This window comes from Malus sylvestris, chromosome 11 (genome assembly GCF_916048215.2).
Source record: "Malus sylvestris chromosome 11, drMalSylv7.2, whole genome shotgun sequence".
NCBI lineage: Eukaryota > Viridiplantae > Streptophyta > Magnoliopsida > Rosales > Rosaceae > Malus > Malus sylvestris.
Genome location: NC_062270.1, coordinates 9,918,798 through 9,933,703, shown reverse-complemented (window position 1 = coordinate 9,933,703; position 14,906 = coordinate 9,918,798). Strand labels below are relative to the sequence as shown.

The window sequence follows — 14,906 nt, the reverse complement described above, 5'->3', positions numbered from 1 at the left end:
GTATGCCCGGAATACGGGATGGTACAGTATGCCTGAAATATAAGGTGGTACAACACATGGAATTATACAATTAGATACACTGAGAAAAAAATTTCCACTAATTATATGATAACATGTGACGTACTCCGTACCTAACACAATTAAAAATCTATCCATGATGTGGGGAACGATTAGTACATCTTTTTTCTCTCTCTGTATTCTTATCCACCAACTTACTTTAAAAGCAGACTAGTTGGCCTCATTTTGAAGAAAATCGATCCTTGTATCACTCTTCTACTTCTCCCAAGTCTTCACCAAACAAAAGCTACCACATTTTATTCAAATTATTCTCCAATTAGCCATGAAAGGAATGGATATTTTCTGTGCATCTTCAGCTTCCACAGCCATTTGCTCTAGCCTGGATGCCTTGGTCCGCCGAGGCCCCAGACCCCTTGATCATGGTCCTTATCATCGTCTTCGTGATCACGATCAACGGAAAAACCAACCTCATCATCAAACTCACCATGCCCCCTGCTCATCTCAGTTACCTATTGATCCCAAACCATTTTACGAAATATGTAGAAAGAGTTTTTCTAGTGCACAAAGGCAGCTACGTACAAAAAGCTCTGCTGAGATACATGACTTAACAAGGACTAAGAGTACCAATGGCTCTTCTTCTTCTTCTCGGTTCCTCTCAAGTGACTCGCCCTTCATTGACAGGATAACGGAGCCCGATTGTAAGAATGTCTCTGCAGCTGCACTTGTTCCTCCTCAAGTACCCTCTAAGCCTAAAGACTCGATGAGCTCAAATGTTCCTCCTCAAGTACCTTCTAAGCCTAGAGTCTCGACGAGCTCAAATGTTCCTCCTCAAGTACCCTCTAAGCCTAGAAGGTCGATGAGCTCAAATGGTCATTGTAGTACCGTTTTGAAGTCTTCTTCTACTAGTTCTCGTCACCAGGTAACCTAATTTTCAGTTTAAATTCTTTTATTTCTTTTAGTTTTTGCTATTGGACAATTGAAGGCATGCATCTGAAGTTGTTCAACTATTGTAGGTTGTTGTTTTGAGGGTGTCACTGCATTGCAAGGGTTGTGAAGGAAAAGTGAGAAAACACCTCTCTAAAATGGAAGGTATAGTTAAATAGTATATGGAGAAAGAAAAACTACTTAAAATTTCGTATAAATTTGTATTATTTAAATAATTACATTTGTATATATTTCTTTGTAAGGATTAAAAAAAAAAAGTTTATGTTTTCGTATTATGCGTTGTTTGTAGCGAGATGCAAAATAATATTCTCTTGTTAGAAATATTAATATGTTATGATTTGTAGTTTGTACAGTTTATTTTTATTTATTGACAATTCAAATCTTTCTTATTTATGCGTGTAAATGCTATATGCAACATCAATTGGGATGAAAAATTGAAATAATATATGATACTTATGTAATACTATGCTATATTTAAAAGCTATAACTTTTTATGGTTTTGAAAATTTAAAAAAAAAAATTATAGTGGTTAATTGCTGAATTTCTGCAGGAGTGACTTCATTTAGCATAGATTTCCAAACAAAGAGAGTCACAGTGGTGGGGGATGTCACCCCATTAGGTGTGCTCTCAAGTGTATCCAAGGTGAGGAAATCCCAGCTCTGGCCTTCTCCAACATCACCATCACCATCCTCTCGGTTGCCAGCGTGAACTACTCCTGAACCCTAAATTAATTAAATCAGTTCTCTTTTTATGTTATATATTCTCTACCAAATTACAAGTTTCCAGGCTTGCGTGTTTGTGTAATTTGTATGATTATTATTTTTAACTAAATAATTGATCGTTAATCAATAATCAAGTTTAATATCTCATATGTAAATGCAAAACGCTATTATCTTTTTAAGGGATATGAATCAAAGTCTCTTTCTTATGTCCTTCTAAATTAATTATCAAGTTTGAAATCCTGCAACTTCTGTCAACTTTGAGTAAGGTTATCTTATTGTTTACACTTTCGATGTCAATAACAAATGCGACACAACATGGTCGTGCACTGCCAACATTCTATTGCTATTGTAACCTCTCGATCATGTGAAGCAGACTGAACCATTTCGCAGCCCCACATATCCACCACTTTACTTCTTCTGACTTTCAGTTTTGAGCACTGACTTTCAGTTTTGAGCACTATGACACACACACACACACACATATCAACCACCATATTTCAAATATTGTTTGACTCTTTGTAGAAAAATTATGTGACACGACCATGTATGACATACAAACATTTTCTAAGCTTTTAAAGCAACATAATTTTATATTAATCTGAATTTGATAGTTCGTATAATGTTTATATATCATACGCACTTTATGTTGATCTAACGGCTAAAAATTGTGTGTTATATATGTTTGTAGGCAATTTTTTTAACGATCACCATGCAAAGCATGCATTGAACATGTTATTGGAGAATCAAAGTTACTAGATTCAACCTACACGCATCAAACTTTTATATTAGATCTTTCGAAACAAATTAGTTATACCACATTATCATAGTTCAAGCAACATATATTTGAGCAATCAAACAAGTACCTTATCCGACTCATCTGAAAGGATTATTGCGTGATACTAGTTATACAACGCCAAAGTATATTCACAGTGTCACGTAGTAATTTTCCCCATCAACCACTTCCCCGCAACATATATTTGACGTTTGAGCATCTTGTGGCAAAATAGCAACAATGTGAAACATACAAACAATAGTGCGTCATGATAACGTTCGGAAACAGAGAAATGCATGCGGCGACCATATGGTCGGCACTCAAGGACAACATATTGTTTGGGACAAGAAGCACTTATTCTTTTTTTTTTCTTTCTCATTTCTTTTTCTATCCTCTGGATTGTACCATCACATAAGGAATGGTAAAGTGGTCACATATGTATTTAAACAAGATGAACTGCTAATTTAGTTCATGAATTATTACTTCAGAGAAAATCAGGTCGCTAAACTATTTTTTTTCAAAACAATAAGTCATTAAATTATAAAAATCTGCCAACTACATCCCTAATTTTATATTCGAAGCTACTATATTCAATTTTTCGTCAATTTAATTCACATTACTTGCATACGATACACTGTAGAGGTTAGATTGGTAGTTTTTCCTTAAAGAAATAGTGTATGAAGTTAACTTTAGAGAATACATTAGTAGTTTTTCATAAAGAAATAGTGTAAGAGGTTGGAAATTAATCTTCTTCAATTCTTTTGATCTGACGGTTGGAAATTAGGAAAGGAGTGTGAGAGGTAAAAATTGGTGTGTGGAGAGCACTACCCTTAAACAAAAGAGATCAGAATTTGGATGCAAGTAATGAATGCTATCTCTCTAACATGATTATCATAAATTAAAACGATCATTTAATCTAGTAGCACTCGATTTTAATGAATTTAAATCTCACATACAATAGTTACAGATCTAAGTTGATTTAGTAACATTCGATTTTTCATTAGTTCAAATCTCACAAACAACAACTACATATCTAAATTATAATCTCTCTTGTACTTACCCCAATATGTCTTTCCTACAATGAACCAACTGAAGACTAGAAGTTATACCAACATTTTTTGTTGCAAGTCTATTAAATCAAAAGCATTCTTTCATGTCCTTGTTCTTGGTCGGGTTTGTTCCTTTTCTTTTTTGCTTTTTGAAACTATATTATCCATCTTTTCTTTGACCAACTATAATCAGCAGGGAAAAGAGTTTTGTAATGTCCATAGGTTGGAAGCAAGCAAAATTCCAATTCTATGTCAACAACCATAACTTGAATACTTGTTATTCTTTTGTTGTATCTTCCTTTTCCGGATGTTTCGTGACTTTAATTTTTTTGATTATGACATATATATCATATCATAGAATATGTCTCTTGTATAGAAATTTGGTATACCTGTCGGTGCAACTTTTTCTCGTCATCAGCATGAAATCTTTTCTTTTTCATATGTAAGAAGTGTTCGGACATTGGATTATCTTTGATCTAACAAAGGGTTCCAAATCCTCTCCTCTCTCATTTTCTTTTTCTTCCAATCCTCTTTTATTTGAACGCTCAAGAGTAAACCATGTCAACATCTTGTGTTGTCTTCTTTATAAAAAGACAAAGACAAAAAAAAAAGTGAAAAAGGAAGAGAGAAGATTTGAGGGGAGAGAATCCCACTTATCCCTTCACTAGCCGTCTAGCTTGAGGGATGGAGCAAATAACATTATTTGAGAGGTACCCTCAAACAGTTTTAGTTAGTATGAGAAATGATACAAATAACCTTATTTCGTTTCAACTAAGTGACACTATTGTAGGACCTACTTTGCATTGTATTTCAAATCTGAAATCACTCTGTCATTTTAGCATTTTTTTTTTAAATATCGTGTTAATTTATTATTTTGGATACGACTACGTGTGTTTTTTTTCTTTTTTCTTTTTTTTTTAAGTCTCAAATTTGTTTTCAAAATGATCTTTGTATAAATAATTAAAGAAATAGATGGTTTGAATAATTAAAATAACATCCGAAATAGGATCCATAAAATATCCTTATTTGAAAGACTCCTTGGTAAAATGAGACTGTGTATATAACTATATATATTGAAGGCTTATTTTTAGTTATGCCCCTTGAAACTTGATTTTAAGGGTGAAGTGTTGATTTAGTCCCTGAATTACAACCTCAGTGAAAATTAGGTCCTTGAATTTATTTTTCAATAAAATAAGTCCCTAAATTCATTAAAAGTTGCTAATTTCATCCCTACTATTTATATTCAAAGCTATTTTATCCAATTTTTTGTCAACTTAAGTCACTAGACACAGTTTAGAGTGTAATATCGTCATTTTCTCCCCAAGAAGCCATTAACATTTCATATAGGTTGGCAATCAAACGTCTAATTTAGCCTCAAAAGTTAACTCCATACACTATTTCTTTATGAAAAATTATCAATCTACCCTCCAATATGTATCATATGCAAGTAACGTGACTTAAATTGATGGAAAATTGGATATAGTAGTTTCGAATATAATATTATGGTTGTTATTGGTAGATTTTTATAATTGAATGACTGATTTTTTTGAAAAATAATTTAGAGACCTAATTTTCACTCCGATGACAATTCAGGGAAACAAAAAATAAAATTATTACCAAACTCCTGTAAGTTCAAAGAAAAGTGAGACGCGAAGAACATATATGATTACGTTAGGGATTTTTATGACTTTAGAGATTTTTATGATATCCAAGCAAATTAAAATTTGTTAGGTTCCTCTCTTTTTGAGACATGAAGCTATACTTTTGACTTGAAACTTTTACAAGTGTCTAGCAGTGGCGAAGCCAGGACTACTCGAAATATTTGAAGAAGAAGGACCACCCGAAATGTTTGAATGAGGATTTAAACATTGTTTCTTATAGTATCATTTCATTATGTAACTGTAAAATGGAAAGAAAAAAAAATTCTTAGACTCTTAATCCTAGAGTAGACTATACTAATATGCATAATAACTAATCCAACCAACAATTCAATTAATCAATACCAATAAGCATACAAATTATTCAATAAATAAATATTCAAGTCAACTAATCATATGAATATACATTATGTAATAATTCAATTAATTAATCAATAATCAAGAATTCAAATTTTAATTTTCATCCTAAAAATAATTTCATAATTTCCTACCAATAATTATAGAATCATATCAATAATCATATTAGTGCATCACCATATGATTCTATACCAATTAAACAAAATTCGTATTAAATAATTAATTAGGATTAGGATTATAAATTTAGGGATTAAAAATTAACCTAAAGAGTGGCTTTGAAGGCTGGAAGCAGGCGGCTGGAGAATGGCTGCTGGAGACGGCTGGCGTAGTAGCAAAAGGCCAAACGGTGGCCTGATGGGTGCTGACTGCTTGGATTTTTCTGCTGGGAATTGGGGGGCAGCGCTGCTGCTGCACCTTTTACTCCGATTGGAGATTGAAAAAAAGCACAGAGAGAGAGACTGAATGGAACGGGGGACACACTGTACCCCTATATATATATATATTTTTTTTTTCCCCCAACTTATACGAAATGGCGTCATTTCATTCTACTTTTTTCAAATTTTTTTACCAGACCAAAACGAAGTCGTTTTGAAAAAAAATTAAACGCAGCTCTGCTGCACGCAGAGCAGAACTAGACAGCACCGAAGGGGATGAAGAGCAGTAGCAGCAGGAGGGGAGGGGCTGGCCAGCGCTCCGGCCTTGTTTTTCCGGCGAGGGGAGTGGCGGCCGCCACTCCTCGCCCTCACGTGGCTTCGCCACTGGTGTCTAGTGTTTAAGTGGTACTTCACGTGTCATAAAATAAGTGGAGAGATACAAAAAAAATATATGCCTTAATTGGATTAATAATCCATGTGTTAATAGGGTAAGCTGAAGATAACCCACGTGGTAAAAGAATTAGGATCTAAATCTTTGTGGTAAAGTCTATTAGGGTTCAAGTCCAAAATTAAAAGTTTCGTCAACTTTGTCAATTGTTTGCACATAAGCCTCACATGTGAGGCTAAAAATATAAAATTAGCCTCACATGTAAGCCTCACGTGCTAACAATTAACGGAGAGTTCTGTTTTGGAATCATATGTGTGACTCAAGTGCTAACAATTAATAGAGAGTTGATAGAAATTTTAATTTTGAATCTAAATCCTAAAGGACTTTATCACAGGGGTTTAATCCTAATTTTTTTACCACATGGCCTATCTTCTGACTTAGTTTTGACGTATAAAAGCTTAAACCTGGAAAAATCTCTCAATTTGGACGTTTAAAAAACTTAAAACTTGGAACTAATTGCAACTCCATCCAACATCTTTAAACCTTACAATCTCATATAAAAACTTACGATTGCATTGCAATTTCATACATTCGTCAATTTTCTCGTCAGTATCTCTATTGTTCTTCCTACTTGGTATCGCAGGACTCACTCTATCACCTATCTGGACTACCCTATTGCAATGAAATTGAAAGTTTTATTGACATTGAAATGAAATCGAAAGTTTTGTATGAAATTGTCAGGTTTTAAAGATGTCATACAAAATTGCAATTGAACACAATTTTAAAAAGGTCAATTCGAGCATGAACTTCGGCTCAGCCCGACATGTAGCATTGGGTTGGCCGACCCAACCCAATCTTTTGTTGACGAAGGCTAAGACCAAGAGTTTAGAATCCAAGCCCGGCTCACAACCTTGCCCGTTTGAGCCCAATATGACCCAACCCCTTTAGCACGCCCGTGTTATATTTATATACAGTCTACACTTGCAAGTTGCATCTGCTTCGCTATTTTTGGTCAACCTTTTCACTAAATCAAATATTCACCATCATAAACACAAAAATGCCTTAAAACCTCCCACTTAATCCTCAACCACGCAGGACAAGTTTCACTTCTTTGCTTTTATTTGTTGATTGCCAACATCTTTCATATACAAGTTTTATCTTAAAAAACTTCGAATAACTTGACTAAAATTCCAGCCAAGGTAATATGCTAATCAGCCTTGAAGTGGAGAAAAACTTTGTAGGATACTGTTTCATGCGTATGACACTTCTCACAAAAACATAAGACCATTGTACTTTAGTCTCATGTAACCAACGTTAGTCCCATCCGATATAAGAGATACTTCAAGAGAGAAAAATACATCATTTTCATGTAAATAACCATCATTTTTGTAATTCAAATCACAATCGTTTTTGAACATGTATCTCTAGTGCAGAGATTTTAGCAAAACACATAATTAACAACATTTTAAATTACCTTAATTAGCACACTAGTAAGTGAGATACGTAGTAAACTCCAGCACAGTGTCAACTCCATCAGTGTTGGGCTGATTTGTTGCAGGAATAGTCTTAACAAGAGCATAACCCTTTGCATTGAGATACCTCCCAGTTCCTCCCATGACTGCAAGATGAGACTCTGACACCGCCACCCGATGCACACCGAAGAAGGTGAGGCTATCAGCATAACCACCACTCTGAAACATGGCTGTGAATGCAATGGTCTGGCTGCTCCCATCTTCAGAACTCGCCACGTAAAACCCTTGTGCCTTGCCGAGCAAGCCAGAACCAAGCTCATGCCCTTCAGTCAGCTCATCGTCGAAAACTGTTAGTGTCCCAAACATAAGCTTCTGAAGGGTGATTCCAGGAGGGAGCTGAGCCCCGTTAATGTACGGAAACCCATTCCCACCAATGATGTTGTTGTTACCATTGTTTTGGACCAAGTTGTTGCCAGTGTTTCCACCAAGGCCGGTGAAGAAGGGGACGTTGTTGTTGTTGATGATTCCATTGTTGTTGCTGTTTTGAGGAATGCCATTCCCAATTGGGATGTTTGCTCCATTGGGTTTGGCAAAAGGGATTTGACCGCTGACTGCCGGGTTGGCCACAATTCCAGTGACAGCTCTCGCTGAGGGGTTTGATCCTCCGATAATGTCATGCAAGAAGAAGGTTAGCGGATGGTAGGATGCTGTGTTGCCAACTGTGGCACTTGTAGCTGCAGCAGGGCCTGCTGGATTTGTAGCCACCAGAGGAGGTGGCACATTGGAAACAGGTATTTGTGTTTGAGTTGTATCAGGCTCTTCAGGGGCTGCAGGGCTTTCTTCATCGAGGATTCGAGCGCAAGTGGCGCAAGGAATGGCAAGGGCTAGAAAAAGTAGCCAGATTGTGAGCTTGAAGGGCAAGGGAACCGATTTCCGGGTTGCCATGAGATTGGAAGGAAAGGGAGAAAATCGAAGAACAGCTTATGATCTGGAGAGAAGGTTTTGTTTGACGGGTTGATGATGAATTAAGACAGAATTATTGGGTATATATACTATGTTAGTTTAAGAAGATTAAGTTTAAATCATAAGATGGAGTTGATAACATGGAGTAGGTAGACTTTGCATTTCTGGTACTGGTGTGTTGGTTAGAGCTTTAAAACACCTGAGCCTTGTGTTTTAGATGTGAATTTAATTAAAAAATTTGGATTTGTTTAGGAGTTAAGATGAACAACTCCTATTCTCTTTTCAATTTAATTCTAATTAAAATTATATTATTATTTATTATTATCTTTGGATCAATAATTACTTCTGAACACGAATTAGAAAGGCCATTACAGTTTTGATCCATTAACAGAGTAAAAAGTATAACCCTGGGGGTTAATATTATGCTCGTAGTGATCTCCATTTGGTCTGGTAATTTCATAAAAGTATTTCTAAGATACATGGCAGCTTTTTATTGCATATAAACCAGAGTTGTAAAAAACAAGCCTCGAGGCGTGCCTAGGCAACCTTCAGGGTGAGACGGTGAGGAAACACCTTTACCAGCAAGAGTAGGCTTAAACTCGCTTAGGCGTGGTCGAGACGCGTCAGAAGAGTTAGCAGGGGCTTTATTTTTTAAGGTTAGGGTTTCTCATGAAGAAATTTTTTATTTGGTGGTTGATTATTCTTCTATAATGTTTGATTTTGACTCTAACATTGATTATATGTATATAAATATATATATATAATTATATACATAATATACATTAATAATTATAAGTTATGTGAGGCTTTGCTCACGCCTTATATTTTCCACTGAAAATTAAATAGAGCTGGTGTCAACAAATAAATGTTGTACCCAGTGCACAAGGCTCCCGTTTTACGCAGGGTCTGAGAGAGGTGAATGTCGGCTAGCCTTACCCCCAATTATGGAGAGGCTGCTCCCAAATCTCGAACCCGAGATCTACCGCTCATGGGCGAAGGCACTTGCCATCGCACCAAGTGCGACCTCTAGAGCTGGTGTCAACAAATAAAATAACATAAATGACAAAAACCTCTGTTTGCACCACAAGCATCATCAACTAGAGCATCCCCCAGAAACTTGACTTCCTATCGACGATTCGACTCTTGCGCAAAACTTCCGTCTCTTCCCTGAACCCTACAGTGGTCATAGATTAGCTCAGTTTACATGCCTACTTGACCTCGAACAAGCATAGTGAGCTTCCTGAGACATTGAGTTGGCAATAACAATCCATAGTATTGATGAATGTTTCGATTCATAAACTCCTCTTCTCCCTGAAGCCGCATGAGTGCACAATGCGCATAGCTTAGTTGTTTTACATGCAAACCTAACCACTGTTTTCTCACAAGTATGAAGTATCACAGAATAGAGCTTCAAGTGCCTAAGACCAAAAAAAAGGTCGTACCCAGTGCACAAGGCTCCCGCTTTACGCAGGGTCTGGGAGAGGTGAATGTCGGCTAGCCTTACCCCCATTTATGGAGAGGCTGCTCCCAATCAAGTGCCTAAGACCACAGAAAAAAAATCTCATCAGAAGCCCCCCATGACCCAAAATCCACCATTCCACTTGCTCTATGAGGGCCAAGCGGCAGTGTGACCCTCTTGTGGAAACAGCTACAGAAGTCATGACAAAATGCCGTGTGATCATCTCTTCCCTGATGACCATTAATGGGCAGAGCCTAGTTCAGTCGCAACATCACCTGCAACAATATCCTCACCACAAGCACCCACAACTAGAGCATCCCAAGCTTCCAAATGCTGTGTGATCATCTCTTCCCTGATAACTATTAATGTGCAGAGCCTAGATCAGTTGCAACGTCACCTGCAACAATATCCTCACCACAAGCACCCACAACTAGAGCTTCCCAAGCTTCCAAATGAAATTGCATATTTCTCTTTTCCATCTCCTCCAATACAAACAAGCATCATTGATCTGCCCACACTTTAATAGGCCCGTAACTAAACATTCAAATGTATCTAAACGAGGACAATGTCTACTAGCCAACATTGCAGTCAAAACCTTCAAACCTCCCTCAAAATCTTCAGTATGACAAAACCCATCAACCATCATCCTGTATGAAGCTGCATTCGGCTCACAGCCTCCAACTTGCATTTCAACCAAGGACTTTGTAAGCCTCTGTAGCCCTGCCTTCCTTGCACAGAAAGTTAATCAATATGTTATAAATGACAACATTTGGCTTAAACCGTCTCTTCTTCATCTCTTGAAGGAAAGACTTTGCCTCCTCAATCTTCCCTCTCTTTCCAAGATCAGTCATCAATACACCATAATTCACAAGCCGTGGTTTACATCCTCGATACTCCATATCAAACATCATCTTCTTCGCTTCATCATGCTGTCCAACCAAGCACAAACCTTCCATCAATAATGCATATGTCACCGCATTCGGGTATTTCCCTTTCTGTCTCATGTCCTCAAACAAACCACTAGCTTTCTCCAACTCACCCTTTCTACCAAAAAACCCTATAAGACTATTATACGTCACAACACTAGATTGCACTTTTTTGTCAAGCATTTCATCAAACACCTTGCATGCTTATTCCCACTCACCCTTCTGAAGCCAACCTTTGATCATTATATTATACGAAATCGAATTCGGACGAAAACCCAATTTAGAACACCTCGCAAATATCTCACCCGCATCGGAAAACCTACCACAATCAACAAGCACATTAAGGAGCTCATTGAAGCACTGCAACGTACGGACACAGTTAAAAGAAGGCATTTGATGAAAAAATCAACTGCTTTGTCTACCAAATCGGCTTTCCCATGATGTCGAATCAGAGCAATGAAAAGGGTATCTTTACAATGAATGTTTCGATCTTGGACGTGGCCGAGAACAGCGTAGACGGCGTCGAAATTCCGGCTGCGAGCGAGCTTTTAGAGAAGAGCAGAGTAAGAAGGCTTCTTCTGGGTCTTGAATTTCTTTGACATCGGAGACGAAAGGTATCGGCTTGCGGAGCTTGGTGGTGTCTCTGTGAAGTCGTTCGCGGCGGCGAGGGTTCGTGGTCTTGGGTTTGTTGGGGCGGAAAGTGTGATACGGCTGGTGATGGGATTGCAGGGGATTGCTGCAATGGCGGAAAAGGTTGATCGATTTGGCTCTTGAATGGGACATTGGACGCGGGAACAAGAAAGGAAAACAGATTGAAACTAAGAGCTCCCCGGCAACTTTACTAGGCTCAAATTGCTCTCCAATTTGTATTCGAATTTGTTTTGATGTAACTTTTTTTTTTTTAAATCGTTAAATCTTTATTTTTTGTATTTTTATTAAAGATTAATTAAATAGTTTTTAAATTAAATGTTAATTAATTTAAATAATGTGGCTGTTCAATTATGATAAACATGGTAAGAACAACATTATATGTGAAAAAACGATATTATGTATGGGGAGGAGGATGAATTAAGCTGCACAATGAGCTAATGATAATGTGATTCAAATTCTCTTACGATGATAATCGAATTTAAGATCTTTTATTTTATTTACAAGTGCATAAAAATACCAGTAAGTTGTAGTAAAATAAAAGAAAGGGCAAATTTGGAGAGGTGTGCAACCGTTCAGGTTCTTTTGTTGGGTGAATTTTATTTGATAAAATTGGTTGAGTGAACTTAAAATAAAAGAATTTAACTTTCCTTGTATCAAATGCAACGGGAAAAAGAAAAGCATAGTTTTGTCGGAACCCAGTTGAAGGTTGGCTGAAGACACTCATTCACTAACACAGACGCTGAAGATGGTGCTCAAGATGATGCGGTTTACTGCTTCTTCTTCTTGTTATGGAAGCAGACTCAGAGGTATGCCTTGTCCTCTTCAATCCTCTCTTGTTGCTGTCGCCAACGATTACTCAGCTACCTTTCACTCTCGGTCTGCGCAACCAGTCAAATGTACAAAAACCCAACAACGCCAGCTTGCCAAAGTCACTAATCTTGAAGATGCCTTCAATGTGTTCGACGAAATGCTTCAATGGCGTCCTCTGCCTTCCATTGTGCGTTTCACTCAAATATTGAGTCAAGTTGCGAAATTCAAACATTATTCGGCCGCGGTCTCGTTGAGTAACCAAATGGGTGCGTCCGGAATTGGTGCTGATGCTTTTACTCTAGCTATTGTCATTAATTGCTTTTGTCATCTAAACCAAATGGGGTTTGGTTTATCTGTCTTGGGAAAGTTCTTCAAGCTTGGTTTTGAACCAGATGCGGCCACCTTCAACACCCTAATCCATGGCTTTCTTCTTGAGGATAGAGTGGCTGAGGCTGCAGGACTTTTCAAGAAAATGATGGAGAGTGGTAATTGTAAGCCCAATGTGATTACTTTTGGCACGCTAGTAAAGGGCCTTTGCATGAAAGGTAACAAAAATGCAGCTATTCAGTTGCTTAAGAAGATGGAAGAAGGAGGTTGCAGGCCTGACTTAGTTGTCTATAGCACAATCATCGACAGTCTTTGTAAGGATACACTACTTGTGGATGCATTGAACATCTTCTCAGAAATGGTAAGTAAGGGTATTGCCCCGAATGTCATTACCTATACCTCTTTGATTAATGGAGTTTGTAGATTAGGGGAGTGGAAAGAAGCTACGAGATTGTTGAGGGAAATGGTGAGTAAAAGTATCTTTCCAGATGCGCACACCTTCAGTGTATTCATTGATGCACTTTGTAAGGAAGGGATGATTGAGGAAGCAAACAACGTTTTTGAAATGATGATTCAAGGAGATATTGAACCTAATACGATTACATACAATTCAATAATGGATGGTTACTGTTTGCGAGGAGAAATGGGCAAGGCGAAAAAAGTTTTTGAACTATTGCTCAACAAGGGGTTCGTGGCTGATGCTTATAGTTATAACATATTAATTAATGGATATTGTAAGCGTAAAAGGATAGATGAGGCAATGGTGCTCTTTAAGGAAATGTCTTGTAAGGGACTCTCTCCAGATACCATTAGTTATAACACTCTTATTGATGGTTTTTGCAAAGTGGGGAGGATACAGGATGCACAAAACTTGTTCTATCAGATGAAAGCTTGTGGAGACCTTCCAAACCTTCGGACTTATGCTATTTTACTGGATGGCCTATGTAAAAACCAAAAACTTTCATTGGCAATGGAATATTTGAGAGAGCTGGAAGGCAAGAAGTTGGGTCTGGATATTGTGATTTACAATATTCTTGTTGAAGGTTTAAGCATAGCTGGAAAAATTGATTGTGCAAGGAATCTCTTTTGCAGTTTATCATCAAGAGGACTCCAACCGAATGTCTGGACATATAATATAATGATCAGTGGACTTTGTAATGAGGGGCTGATAAATGAAGCAGAAAAATTGTTTAAAGAAATGGAAGAGAAAGGCTGTTCTCCAGATAACTGCACCTATAACACAATTATCCGGGGCTTTATCAGTAACAATGAGACATTTCGAGCGATGGGACTTATTCAACAAATGGTGGAGATGGGTTTTTCTGCAGATGCATCAACTGTGGAATTGATAGTTGATTTACTGTCTAAAGATGATGTACATCCTGCTTTGTTGACATTGATTGAATGATCGTGATGAAGTTGATTTGCATCTTTGAAATATGAAAGTGAGCCTTCTTACTAACACAATGAACCTAGAACCTGTTGCACCTTTGATAACTGTGGATGTATTATTATATATGATCTAGATTATTCATGTGGAAACATAATGTCTGTTTGATTGCGCCGCAAAGTTTAGCATTTTAGTATTTTCATATGCTTAGCTATAGTGCTTGGTAGAAACATTCTTATACATCATATTACGTGGAAACAATTGCATATGTTAGTAAGACTCTGGCATGTTTTTGCATCTGGGGAAGTTGAGGGCTGATTGGTTTGCAATTTTGGATGGAGACAGTTTTGGGACTTAGAATGTTGGTTGTCTACAGTAGCTATGTAAATTTATATTGGTTGCTGAAGCAATTAGTTGATTTATTTTACGAGTACAGCAATGTGAAATTACTTGGCAGAAAAAAAGAAAGCCAAGCATGTCAACAACAGGGGAAAGTTTGTAGCAAATTCCTATAAGTTTGTGGAGAGATTCAACAGCAAAACTCCCCTTTGTAGACCATGGATGTATTCTATAGGTTATTTATTAGTTTGTACGTGACCATGTTATGCCTGAAAGCTGACTTTTG

General features: G+C 37.2%; 3 protein-coding genes and 1 pseudogene across 3 annotated transcripts; 2 read left to right on the top strand and 2 right to left on the bottom strand.

The window, feature by feature from the left end:
* The first annotated feature begins 265 nt into the window (after positions 1–265).
* Positions 266–1,891, top strand: LOC126590583 (protein SODIUM POTASSIUM ROOT DEFECTIVE 2-like). Its single transcript, XM_050256044.1, has 3 exons — positions 266–937; positions 1,032–1,107; positions 1,514–1,891. The coding sequence occupies exons 1-3, from the start codon at positions 341–343 to the stop codon at positions 1,669–1,671; spliced, it is 831 nt and encodes a 276-aa protein (XP_050112001.1). The 5' UTR covers positions 266–340; the 3' UTR covers positions 1,672–1,891.
* A 5,697-nt stretch (positions 1,892–7,588) lies between these two features.
* Positions 7,589–8,793, bottom strand: LOC126588300 (dirigent protein 25-like). Its single transcript, XM_050253374.1, has one exon. It carries the CDS (start codon positions 8,698–8,700, stop codon positions 7,771–7,773), a length of 930 nt encoding a protein of 309 aa, XP_050109331.1. The 5' UTR covers positions 8,701–8,793; the 3' UTR covers positions 7,589–7,770.
* Positions 8,794–10,255: 1,462 nt separating this feature from the next.
* LOC126588299 (pentatricopeptide repeat-containing protein At1g07740, mitochondrial-like) lies at positions 10,256–11,989 on the bottom strand (annotated as a pseudogene).
* Positions 11,990–12,292: 303 nt separating this feature from the next.
* Positions 12,293–14,358, top strand: LOC126591632 (putative pentatricopeptide repeat-containing protein At1g12700, mitochondrial). The gene has a single exon (XM_050257410.1). The coding sequence runs from the start codon at positions 12,500–12,502 to the stop codon at positions 14,297–14,299; it is 1,800 nt and encodes a 599-aa protein (XP_050113367.1). The 5' UTR covers positions 12,293–12,499; the 3' UTR covers positions 14,300–14,358.
* The last annotated feature ends 548 nt before the right edge of the window (positions 14,359–14,906 follow it).

Excerpts from the sequence above, each read along its gene's own strand:
- LOC126588300 (XM_050253374.1), bottom strand. The coding sequence starts at position 8,700 with ATGGCAACCCGGAAATCGGTTCCCTTGCCCTTCAAGCTCACAATCTGG.
- LOC126590583 (XM_050256044.1), top strand. The coding sequence starts at position 341 with ATGAAAGGAATGGATATTTTCTGTGCATCTTCAGCTTCCACAGCCATT. Across the intron at positions 938-1,031 it reads CTACTAGTTCTCGTCACCAG|GTTGTTGTTTTGAGGGTGTC; the intron begins GTAACCTAATTT and ends CAACTATTGTAG. Across the intron at positions 1,108-1,513 it reads ACACCTCTCTAAAATGGAAG|GAGTGACTTCATTTAGCATA; the intron begins GTATAGTTAAAT and ends GAATTTCTGCAG.
- LOC126591632 (XM_050257410.1), top strand. The coding sequence starts at position 12,500 with ATGGTGCTCAAGATGATGCGGTTTACTGCTTCTTCTTCTTGTTATGGA.